The sequence below is a fragment of the Ursus maritimus genome, unplaced genomic scaffold (genome assembly GCF_017311325.1).
Source record: "Ursus maritimus isolate PB19 unplaced genomic scaffold, ASM1731132v1 scaffold_26, whole genome shotgun sequence".
NCBI lineage: Eukaryota > Metazoa > Chordata > Mammalia > Carnivora > Ursidae > Ursus > Ursus maritimus.
In genome coordinates this window covers 42,875,502-42,887,045 of record NW_024425119.1, presented here as the reverse complement: position 1 = coordinate 42,887,045, position 11,544 = coordinate 42,875,502, and the positions used below count along the sequence as shown (strand labels likewise).

At 57.2% G+C, this 11,544-nt stretch overlaps 2 protein-coding genes across 2 annotated transcripts in view; both read right to left on the bottom strand.

Moving 5' to 3' along the window:
- Positions 1 to 340: 340 nt before the first annotated feature.
- On the bottom strand, positions 341 to 8,592 carry SOAT2 (sterol O-acyltransferase 2). Its single transcript, XM_040641958.1, has 13 exons — positions 8,372 to 8,592; positions 7,995 to 8,054; positions 7,561 to 7,668; positions 5,799 to 6,075; positions 5,308 to 5,377; positions 4,648 to 4,732; positions 4,135 to 4,180; positions 3,800 to 3,929; positions 2,791 to 2,888; positions 2,270 to 2,368; positions 1,619 to 1,754; positions 990 to 1,135; positions 341 to 793 (listed from the first exon to the last, which is right to left on the bottom strand). Exons 1-13 carry the CDS (start codon positions 8,590 to 8,592, stop codon positions 743 to 745), a joined length of 1,527 nt encoding a protein of 508 aa, XP_040497892.1. The 3' UTR covers positions 341 to 742.
- Positions 8,593 to 10,693: 2,101 nt separating this feature from the next.
- The window catches only part of IGFBP6 (insulin like growth factor binding protein 6), a 3,735-nt gene continuing 2,884 nt past the window's right edge, over positions 10,694 to 11,544 (bottom strand). The window contains exon 4 of the mRNA XM_040642516.1: positions 10,694 to 11,023. Within this exon, the coding sequence (XP_040498450.1) occupies positions 10,901 to 11,023 (123 nt within the window). The 3' untranslated portion in view covers positions 10,694 to 10,900. The remainder of the gene's footprint in view (positions 11,024 to 11,544) is intronic.

Genomic DNA, 11,544 nt, shown 5'->3' with positions numbered 1-11,544 from the left:
AGGAAGTTAAAATAATTGCTTCAGGTCTGTACAGACACTTCCTCTCCTGGGTCTGCGGGGGAGAGGAGGCCTGCTGTGGGCCCTCCCCAAAATATGCCAGAGGTTGCCGGGAGCAAAAGGATGAAGGGGCGTGGAAATGCGAGTTGAAGAAGGAGTAGAGGTGGAAGGGAAGGTGAGGTTGGGTTTTGGGGAGCAGTTGGCATCAACAAGGCAATGAATGGCATCCAAGACTCTCAGCCCCTCCCACCACACAGCCTCGCCTCTGCAGACACAGCTCTTCAGGCACGCCTGTCAAAAGTGGGCCTTCAACGAATAAGGAATGAAGGAATAAACGAATGAATGAATAAAAAGAGACACAGTTTATTATCGTAGTGGAAGCAGTACAAAAAGCGAGCCAACCCCTTCTCAGACCTTGGCGGCCCCGGCTTCTCTAGCTCACCCTGCATTCACCAAATCTGTAAGATCCTCACGTCTCCCCAAGTCTGGACAGTCATGAGGGAGGAGGGGGCTCTGTGGTGATCTAGGGGGCTGGCGGCTCAGAGCCACCACATTCTGAGTCTGTGCTCGGCTGCCCTCCAGGTCCACAGATCTCAGCCCCTGGAGTCCCTGGTGGGGTCATGCCTGCCAGGCCTCCTGACTCAGAGCTAGATCTGGGAATGCAGGGACAGGCCCCCTGGGCCCGGGCTTTGCAGGCAGAGGAGAACTTGGTGGTATCAGCTGGGCAGTGAGGGTGCTCTGACCTCTAGGAATGGCAGGACCAAGATCGAGGTGTCACCAGCCCCCAGAAGGTTGTCTATGCCAGAGAGAGGTGAATCGTGCGTGAGTTCCCTCCTGTGCCCACCCTACACATCCAAGGCACGGAAGCCCCCAAACCAGGCCCTGGGCCCTGATCACAGCTGTTGAATTGGGCAACAAAAGGGGGCTGGCTGTTGCGGAGGGGAGGTGTGTCCTTCTGGATGGGGAGCTGAGTGAGGGTCGTGGTCCCTTACCTGGGGTAGGGGGCAGTGTCGCCGAGCGTACCATTCCTGGCAGTACAGGCTGACCTGGATGCCCTGGCCCAGAAAGAGCATGGTCCACATCAGCACGTTCCATGCGGGGCCGGTGTGCCGGTCATGCATCATGAAGTTCATCAGCCCTGATGCCGGAGGAAAGTTGTTGCTCCGAGTCCAGATCCCTCGTCTCCCTGGCTGCCCTCCCATCCCAGGGCACCGGGGAGAGAAGGAACAGGAAGGCACCGTTGGGCAGGATCTTGAACCCAGCTCCAGCAACCCATAGAGGTCTCAGTAGCTCGTGCGAAAGCTGGACCCTCGGTTTATACATCGGATCCTGGATCTTCTACTAAACCTTCCAGCCTCATGCCAGTTCTCCCCTTTGTCTCCCTCTGTGTGTGCCCCGCTCAGACACTCCTCTCCAGCCAGGAATCTTCTCCCACATCCCCCCCGGAGACCCCCTGCTCCCTCCCTCCCTGTTCCCAAGTTCTTTCCCACCCCAACTTTCATGCCTCCCCCCAGAACGGTATGTGGCCTCCCCTGTCAGTCTGGAATCTCCAGGAGCAGGACCCCAGGCCTCCTCCCTCTGGATGGCTCCCCCTCCCGTGGCACACAGAGGCCCAGCTCACCTCCAATGACGAAGAAGAGGATCAGCATGACGGGGTAGAAGAATCCCAGGACAAAGCAGAAGATGTACTCATGGACCACGGCAGACACCAGGAACACACCCAGCATGGCGGCCCCTCGAGCCCGGCCACCGAGGAGCTGGCAGGGGTGGGGGGAGGAGGGTGGAATGAGTCTCCCCAAGACTCCTCCACAAAGAGCCCCCTCCTTTAGGAAGCCGAGAGAGGGTATGGTACAATGGAAAGAATATGGGATTTGGAGTCTGAAGTCTCTTAAATGTCTCATTTAAGAGCATTTTATTGGCTCTTCGGGCCTTACGTACAATCTTTAAAAGGGGATATAATAATAGCTACTTCTGAGGGGTGATGTGCAGACTACGTATGCGGGAAGTCTTGGTAACTGAGAGTCGCTATATTCATGTTCCTTAGAAGGCCAAGGAGGGGAGACATGCTCCATGGCGGGGTGGAGTTGAGGATAAGGAAGGAAGTTAGATCCTAGGAGGATTTTCTGCCCACTGGGTTGGGTAGAAGGGGGTAGATGGAAGTCAAGGGGACCCCTAGGTCTGGAAAAGGTGGATGGTGCAGACAGAGGGAAGGAGAATGTCCTGGAGAGGCCCCATTAACTGTGGGAGCTGAGGGGGTCTGCCAAGCCCATACCCAGAGCCCGTCTTGATAGACGTAGCTATACAGCCAGTCATGGACCACCACGTTCCACGTCCGGTAGTAGTTGGAGAAGGACGTCGAGTTCCACCAGTCCTGGGGAAGAGTGGGGTCAGGGTTGGGGGAAGGAGGTGAACATCACGGTCCTGACTCTTCCCAGGCCCCAGCTGCTCCCCCTTGCTTCCTGCCCCCTGTCCCAGTGTTCCACGGGGGGCTGGCCCCGGCAGAAGAGAGACAGCAGGCACTCTCCCAGCTGCCTCGTCAGGACCAGCGACCCTGCACTCCCTCCTTTACCCCGTCTCAGGAGAGGATGATTCCAAAGTACCACGCACACGAAAGCAGTTAGCCCTGGCTGGTCAGGAGGCGGAGGGGTGGCATTGGAACCACAACCAGGAGCACTTTCTCATGTGGGAGATTGACAGCACCGTGGAGGAGACACCCCACGGAGCCACCCCCCCCCACATCACTCCCCAGCCCTCCCTGCATCCAGCGCCCAAGTGGCCAGGTCCAGGCCCCACCCGGTAGAACATTCTGTCTCCGAATCGTAGCATCTCTGCGAAGGCGTTGAGCCAGCAGTGGAGGAAGGCAAAGAAGATGAGTAGCAGCATGAAGATGCCTGGTGCGGGGGGACAAGGGCTGTAGGTCAGACGGGCCCACCCGGATCCCCTGGGAAGCTCTGAGGGGCCCTCCTCAGCAACCAGGGCCCCAACTCCTGCCAACCATTTATGAGTCACTCACTAATTCATGCACTCATTAATCCATCCAGCTGCTCATGAGCCTCGCCAGATGTTGGGGAGGCACAGATGAATCTCAGAGCCCCTGAGCATCAGGAGTTCACAGAGTGGTTGGAGAGAGAGACAGACAGACAGAGATAGGGACAGTGACATGTCCAACCACGCATCAAGGTCAAACGTGCTGGGAGTTAGGCATGATGGCCATTGATGTGCTCGGGAGTGCAGAGCAAGGGATGGGTCATGGGGATTGATGGCTAAAACTTAAAGGCTTCCCGGAGGAGGAAGAATTGCAGTCATAGGCCTCCAAAAAGGGACTGGATTTCATGGCTGGAAAATGGGGAAAGTGTAGTCTAAGCTGAGGGACCAGTATGAGCAAAGGCCAGGAGTCACGAAAGTGCACGTCTTTCAAGGAACTTGCGGGGCTTGTGGCAGGATGAGAAGATAGGAGGGGCTGCCTGGGAAGGGACCTTGAATGCCAGGCCAAGGGGTCAAATCTTATCTGGAGAGGCCAGCAACGGGGAATCGCTGGAGTTTTTGAAGCAGGGTGGGGAAAGATTGACCTGGAGGAGGGACGTTCATTTGGGCAGCAGCGTCAGGGGCAGGCGGGAGAGGAAAGATTGAAGGGGTGAGGAGACAGATGAGGAGGCCAATGTGGAAAGAGAGAGTGGAGCGGTCATCTGAAGTGAGCAATGATGGGAGGGGCCACATGAGGGAGGGGAGGACGGGAGTCCCCTACTAGGAAGCCTTCCCCCCCGAGCGCAGCCCTCCCTGGCCCTGTCTTCGGTGGTTATACCTGGCAACGTGGCATGCATGATAGAAAGCACCAGAGCTCGGGTACTGAAGGGCTCCCGGCTCATGTTGGCAAAGACGGGAACGCAGAGGCGGCTCAGGATGAAACAGGCATACAGCACGCAGCCCAGCGCCTGGGGTGTGCAGGGGGGGGGGTCACATCACTTTGAGAGGGTCACGAGCAGCTGCCCCCTCGCTCTGGAATTGGATTCTGGCCCAGCACCTGCCTCCTCTTACCTTAGCACCACCCTCGGACCCCCTCCCCAGGCTCCCCCTTCCCCACTCCCAGAAATGCCCCCTCAGCCACCACGAGTCCACCCTTCTGCCCCACCTTCTGACCTGGGCAAAGTTCTTGGCCACATAATTCCACCTGACGCTGGGTGTCCTGCAGCAGCAATGGGGATAATATGTTTTGTTTTGTTCCCTGCCCGCTGGGGCACAGGCCCTCTCTCCGAAGCTCCCTCGGTTGCTCAGGCCTGGGAGGATTATCTGGGGAGGTAAGGGTCTCGAACACTTTGGACCTTCCATAATAGACATGGCAAATGGGTTTTTAGCTCGAATGTCAACTAAAGTGACTGACCATCAGGAGTTTGCTCCAGACTGATGTGCTTCCCAGGGTGGAGGATTGTCAGTACTAAAACTGGGGCAGTCCTTGGTCACTCTCGTGTCACCATGGCTGTGCAAAGGAGAAGGGGGAGGCTACCTGCCACTTATTTCCCATTTTAATTATGGGATGCTTCCTGAGAAAGTGGCCAGTGTCTGGGGTGCGGCTAAAGACCTCAGAGAAAGGAAAATAGAAGGGCAAGGTCCCTGATGGGCGTGGGCATTTGAGAAAGAGGTGCAGGGTCTTACCTGGGGTAAGTCTTCCTGTAGATTAGCGTGGGGCAGAAGAGGAAGTAGAGGTAACTGGAGAAACTGGGGGCCTGCGTGCCCTCACCTGGGGAGGAGTGAGAGGGCTCCATCAGTGAAGGGGGAAGGGAGCGGGGGTGAGGGGTGGGGGTTGGGGGTGGAGGGCCGGATAGGACAGGGGTTCAGGGGATGGGTGAGGGGTGGATACTGGGTCTGGAGGTGTGGTGGGGAAAGTGAAACTAGGCAGGAGCGGAAACTGCTCTTTGACACCCTTCTTTTGCTCTCATTCCAGGCACCCTACTTTCTGGTACAGGACCTGCTTGGTCAGCGTTCCATTTGGCACGCACAAGTTCCACCACACATTCTTTCTCTCCTTCTGTTCTGACTTCCCAATATAAGGCTCTCATATCCTGGGTCTTTCCAGGCTAGGCCTGGAAATTGGAAAGTGTCAGAAGTCCTGGGTAACAGAGGTGCCATATCTCAGAGGCAGACCTGAGAATCCTAATGACTAAGGCCTGCAGAGTCCAGTTGGAGGCCAGAGTTCTGCCCTGGGGGCAACACAGGCTTAGGAAGCCACAGCTTTTATGAGAATCCTGCAACTGCTGACTTCACTCAACCGGCCAAAGGGACTGAATTCACAGCAGGGCCAGCCCAAGGCCTCACCTACTCTGGCACAAAGGGTTCCAGGCACAGCCTCTCTCAGGAAGGAGTAGCTCTTCATCAGGAACCTGACCTGAGATGGAAGGGAAGGGAGGTTACGTTGCTGTGTGGCTTTGAGCGAATCACTTAACATCTCTGTGGGCTCGGTTACAGAAGAGAGGCAGGCGGACTGCAAAATCTGCAAGGTCAAAGCCCATACTTTATCTTTCTGTCGGACAGTCTTACAGCCTAACAGGTAGCTGCTGGGATGAGTCAAGGGTAAAGGGGTACAGGAATGGGCAGGGCGGAGCCTCCAGCCAGCCAACCAGCCCCCGTGACTCCTTGCGAAGTCCGATGATATTTGCGAAGCCACAAATTTCCTCGGAGCCAGCTGGTGCGCTTAAATCCTTGGCGCCGGACTCCGCCCCTAGGAACTAGCTCCGCCCCTACCAGTGCCTTAGCCTCAAGCGCCCTCCCCCACAGGAGCCCCGCCCCAGCCTCGGCTCGCCCATCACCTGCTCGAAGACTAGGACACAGCGCGAGGCGGGCGGGAGCTGATACTTCAGGGCCACGTGGACCGGCAGGACGCAGAGCACGGCGGTGTGAGCGGCCAGCAGCGCGCAGCCTAGGCCCACCCCCAGCGTCCAGGCCCCTGCAGCCCGGGGCCTCGCCCACAGCCGCAGGGCCTGGTAGGGCACCAGCAGAGTGGACAGGAACATGGGGACCCACGTCATCAGCGCCAAGGGCAGCTGTCCAAAGCTGAAGATCAGTAGGTCAAACTCCAGCATCAGCCTTGGAGTGGAGAGGGAAAAACAAAGGAGACACGTGTGTGGCCCATCTTTGTCCCCTCCCTCTGCAGTCAGAGCTCTTGGAATAAAATAGCTCAAACTGAGGTATTTTGTGGAAGTTACCAGGGCCTCATATGTGAGGGTGTTCCAGATGGCACCTCTGGGGTCCCGAACTCCTAGCACAGGGTGTTGCCGGAAAAGACTCCATCAGGGGGTGGGTTTGCTTACAAATGACCTTTAGAACCCTCTGAATCCTACGGTGTTGCAGGAGGGCTCAGAACATTGTAGCCACAGGTTCTTAGAGTACGAGGTACTCAGAGCTTAGCCTTGATTTCCGTTAGCTGGTCCTTTTGGAGTGTGTGTGGCTGTGAGGGTAGTTAGTAGAAAGCAGGTCGCTGGGTGTTTTATTTGCTTATGTTTGGAGTGTATGCTTTGTAACGGGGAAAAACTGGAAACCACCTAAATGTCCAGGAGTAAAGGACCAAAAGCTGGGACCTCTAGGCTGCAGTTGTTAGGAACAGTAGGCTGACCTGGAAACATCTCTGAGCTAGGAAGATAAGTTGCTAAGGAGTAAAAACAGAGCAGTAAGTACCAGAAGTTTAAGTACGTGACGCCTCACAACAGATACCTTCTTGGTTCTTCCGTACTTGTGGAGGCGAACACATGGAGAATGTTCTGGAGGGAAACTCTCGAAACTGTGGAAAATGTTAGCTCTGACAGCGGTCTGGGGTTGGCGGAGTGGTCAGCAAGGACTGTCACTTTTACGTGTATTTGAACTTTTTCCTGAGATTTGATCCTTCTACTACTCATACGATTAACAACAATTTTACCAGAAGGAAATACAGTTGCTGAACCCACGGATCCTGGGTCCTCTTCTTTTCACTGCTTCCTAAACCGTACTTAGGGTGCGGTGGGGGCTGTGAAAATACAGAACCCCGCCCCCCGGGCTCTGCAGCCCTCTGGACTCATCCCCAGCGTGGGGGTGCTCTGTGGGGGGGATGCCTGTGGGCATATCTGGGCTCCCCACAAGGCTGGGAGTGCCTCACAGACAGGGACGGGGTCTGGCCCCCAGGGCGGGTACTTGGGAGGAGCTCAACGAAGGGTACTTGGATTGAACAGTGCTGACTTCAGAGGGAGTGTGGGCGAGCCGTGCGGTGTGACCGGTGCGGTGTGACGTGGGCCTGCGTGCTCACGTGCGTCTGCCTCAGGGCAAGGCTCCTACTGAGAAGTATTTGAGCGGGACACAGAATGTCCCCAGAGTGGCTGACCCGGGAGGTCAGACCAAGGGCCATCCAAGACTGTGGAAGGAAGAAGTCCGAGAGTGTGTTTTCGGTGGGAAGATTGTTGGAGGCAAAGTTCATGTGTGTCCAAGAATCAAAGGATCAAAGTGTGGGGGATGGAGGCCGTGCGCGCTCAGGCCAACGGCAAGTGGAACACTGGGGACCCAGGGGGTCTGATCTGTGGGCCTGCCCCAGGTGGGGGGACCTACCTGCCCTCGTCAATGAGGTCGATGGCCAGGGTGCTGATGATGAAGACGCACAGGCCGGCGATGAACATGTGGTAGATGGTGCGGAAATGCTGCACCTCCATCAGCTCGCTGCGGGGACAGGGCCGGTGTCGGGCTGGGGGGTCCGCAGGGTCGCGGGGCCAGCTCAGGCACAATACCCATGTGGGGTGGGGACTGGCGATTGGGAACTTGCAACTAAGGGCTGGGACGTGGCTGGGACGTGGCTGGGACTTCTCATCCTGGTGGCCTCGCTTCCACAATCACGCCCAGGGCAAAGGGGGAAAATGAACTTGAGAAACCCTCTCCAGGTCTTCCCTCCAAACACCTAGAACCCGAGGGTTAAAATTGAGGGGTCCTGGGCCCCCAGCCAAAGCTCTTTCTTTTCCTCCCGTCCCCCGTCCTTGCTGTGGACTTACTCAAGCAGGGACTTTCGGATGATGAACATTTTCCGTTTCCCCAGGGATGGCTCCCGGGCCCTGAATGAAGATAGTTGTTCTGGGTCAGGACCCAATTAAGAAGGCCCTGAGCCGAGGGCAGAGCCTTGCAGAAAGATGAATACTTGGCAGCCAAGGGCAGGAGCAGAGGAAGGTCAGGGTGAGGGCCAGAGGGCAGGACCAGGTGGAAGGTCAGGGCCAGGGCAGAACAAGGCCTGGAGGTGGAGGTCAGGGTCAGGCAGGCAGAAGCAATAAGGGGAAAAGAGAGAAGGCTGAAGTTGGGGTCATGCCCGTGCTGGCAAAGAATGGGTGACATGATATTTAGGGCTCATAATCCTCCCAGTGGAGGAGGCCGCTACAGGAGCCCAGCCCCTGGATCCGCGGACGCGCACTTGCTTGAGGAGTCTGGAGGAACGGAGGGCAGAGGTCCCCCCTGTGGTGGGTAGGATTGCACGGCCTCCCACATGGCCCGGTCCAGCAGCTCCAGCAGCGGTCCCTGAGCTTGCTCCAAGAGCTGTGTCTTCACAGCCTGCAGGACAAAGCAGGGCAGGGCCGGCTGGCTCTCCGTCCAGTCAGCCATGTGTCATTCACCGTGGATTTCCTGAGCTCCTCTGTGTGTCAGGGACCTCGCTAAGTGCCAGGAACAGGCACGCCTCCGGCCCAGGGGTTCCCCCCAGATTTATTTCTCTCTGGCTTCCCAGAGCAGCAGTGAGGACCAAGGAAAGCCACTTCCAGTGCCAGGCTCTGGATGCCGACCACCTGGTCATCTGCGACCCTACTCTCTTCTTCCTCTCCCCCAGCCTTCCTCTCCTGACCCTTAGTCCCACCAATAGAAGACTGTTCACTGGCTGACTTTTGGCCCCTGCCTTGCTGACCTGTACTTCAAACCCCTCCATCTTATCCCTTAGCTCTCACCTGATCTGAGGGGTTTGAGCCCAAGAACAAACTGTCTTTATCACCAAGCTGGTCCTTGTCCCTACTGCCCTCCACTCCAAGACCTGTCCATCTTGACCTCTAACCTCCCTCACCTCCATATGCCGGGTCCATTGCACCAAGTCCACGCCTCTGTCCTTCTCAGCGTTTCCTAGGAGGAAGGGTCAAAGGGCATACCCAAGGGGGAGAATTTAGGGTTCTGCCACCTCGGACAGACCCAGAAACATCCTCTGTTCAGGAAATGCTTTCTGTCCGCTCAGCAGCCTCCCCGCCCCCAACCAGTGGAGTATCTAAGATCATTGTGGGGCGATCAGAAGGGGAAGTTATTTTTGCAGGGGGTGAGGAGGCCACTGGGAGCCTAATGACATTACCTGGGAAAAAGGAAGCCACTCCATTCACCCTGGGGGTGTGGGGGGTGGTGGTGGTGAAAGAGTCCACGAGATAGGACAAGGCCCCAGCTCTGATCTCTTTTCACTTCCCTCTCGGCTGGGCAGTGAGGGGCAGAGGCAGCGGCTGCCTTCCCTAGCCTCCCAAGACAGCAGGAGCCCCCTCTCAACAGTGCATCCCCACCTCCAGCCCCGCTGAGCTCTCTGCACCCCCAGAGGGTAGTTCACCTTCTCCTGAGCGTCGGTCCTCTTGCTCTCCTCTCGGCCCTTCTCCCCGCCGCAATCGGGCCGCCTTTGGCTCCATGATGAGAGTCTGGACTGGGCAGCGGGTGGCTGTGAAGTGTTCCCTCCCTCCCTGCCCTGCAGCCTGCCGAGCTCTTATCTCACTCAGCTTCTCGGACAGCTCCAAAGACTAAAGTCCTTTCAGGGGGAGGGAACCTCCAGGAGCCCTGCAGGTTATCTGGTCCAGAGGGTAACGCTTCTCAGCTCCAGGCTCGGCTCTGCTGGCTGTCCCAGGGATGGTCGCCACCCCCCAAATGGCCCAACCCGCCACCCAGATGTCCAGCTGAGTGAGCCACCCCTCCCACAGGAAGAGTGGCTTGGCACCTGTGCACCTGCGTGTGTCGTGGGGAGGGGGACTTTGCTTCTCTGAGGCTTATCGCCTAGCGTGACTCGCCTGGCGATCTCCTTCCCAGCAGCCTGGAGGACCTCTGGGAATCGGAGCGCTTAGCTCCCTTAGATAAGGTGTGTCGTATGCATGTGATTCATGTTGCGATGAGGTTGGCACCTGTGACAAAGGTGGTGCTGCGGCCCCTCCAGGCAGTGCTGGGTGCCCTACACATGCTTGGGTTAGCGTGTGGGCAGAAAGGAGGCAAAACGAACACTTATTCCTGGGATGGAAGAACAAGATTTAAATCCTCATTTACCAGCTCTGTAACTTCAGGCAAGTGACCCAAATGTTTTAAGCCACAGTTTCCTCCCCTGAAAAACAGGGGCAAAAGTCCCTACCTCACGAGGTTATTGTAAGCACAGAACGAGGTGGTCCACGGAGAAGCACCTGCTCCAGGGTCTGGCCCGTGGGAGGGGCTCGGTAAGTGAGAATTTCCTTCCCTTTTTAGTAGGATGTAACAGAAAGGTAAGTGCTTTGAGAGTTCCTCTTTATTGGGTTCCTGCTGGGGATTAACTATTAATCCTTCCTGTCCCCTCTCCTGTTGAATCTAAATATTAGTGTTAGAAACAAGGTCACAAACGGAGACAAAGGCCATGGCCTCCATGTCTCCCCTGCTCCCACTCCCTGGTGGGTAGTTGGGCGAGGCTGGAAACTTCTGCCAGTGGCTGTCTCCCACAGAGACGTAGGCCAGAGACCCCCAACATAGCTTTATTCACACCCCAAGCCCACACTAACAATCTTTCCATGTGTGGGGTTCCCAGGGGTTAGGGGGACAGTGGGGTAGGGCCTGAAGGTGGAGTGTGGGGCTCAGGGCTCCTGAGTTACTCATCACTCAACAAATGACCCAAGATGACAGCCCCATGCTCCTCTCAGTGGCCCTGAAGCACCCCCCACCAGCCTTAGCCACTGTTCCCAGGGGGGCAGGAGGAGCTTCCATCACCATCCGGGGACCCCGACAGGGGCTGGCCCATCCGATCCACACACCAGCAGGGACCTCGGCGCTGCCCCTGGGAGGAGCGGCACTGGGGAGAGAGGCACAAGGATCAGAGGTCCTGCCCGTGGGTGGGGGCGGGCTATGGGGTCTGCGTCTGAGTATGCAGGAACATGGAAGAGCTCTCAGGACTCGGAGGCTCTCTGGGCTCCCTCCTCTTGCTCCCCTCTTCCCCACCCACTAAATTGGGCCTGTTGTTCCGGGCCGAAACCATAGTTCTCAAAGTGTGGTTCCCAATCCAGCCGTGGCAGCGGCACTAGGGACTGCGTTAGAAATGCAAATTCTCAGACTCTGGGGCCAGGGCTCAGCCACCTGTGTGTTCACAGCCCCTAGGCGCCCCTGAGCCACCTCGCAAAGGTGAACCCCGGAGTTAGGCAGTCTGGCTCCCCTACTACAGCGTGCGGCTGTCCTCTGTGTTTGTGTGGGCCCTGAAACAGGGAGATCTGAAAGGCAGGGGCAGTGTCTTCTTTATGCCCTTTGTAAGCTCCTCTCACCCCATCCCTGGTAGGGGCTTTGTGCTGCTGGGCCAAGGGAAAGAGAGGAGAGGAGGGG

Excerpts from the sequence above, each read along its gene's own strand:
- SOAT2 (XM_040641958.1), bottom strand. The coding sequence starts at position 8,592 with ATGGCTGACTGGACGGAGAGCCAGCCGGCCCTGCCCTGCTTTGTCCTG. Across the intron at positions 1,136-1,618 it reads CCTCTTCTTCGTCATTGGAG|GGCTGATGAACTTCATGATG; the intron begins GTGAGCTGGGCC and ends CTCCGGCATCAG. Across the intron at positions 794-989 it reads GACACTGCCCCCTACCCCAG|ACAACCTTCTGGGGGCTGGT; the intron begins GTAAGGGACCAC and ends TCTCTGGCATAG.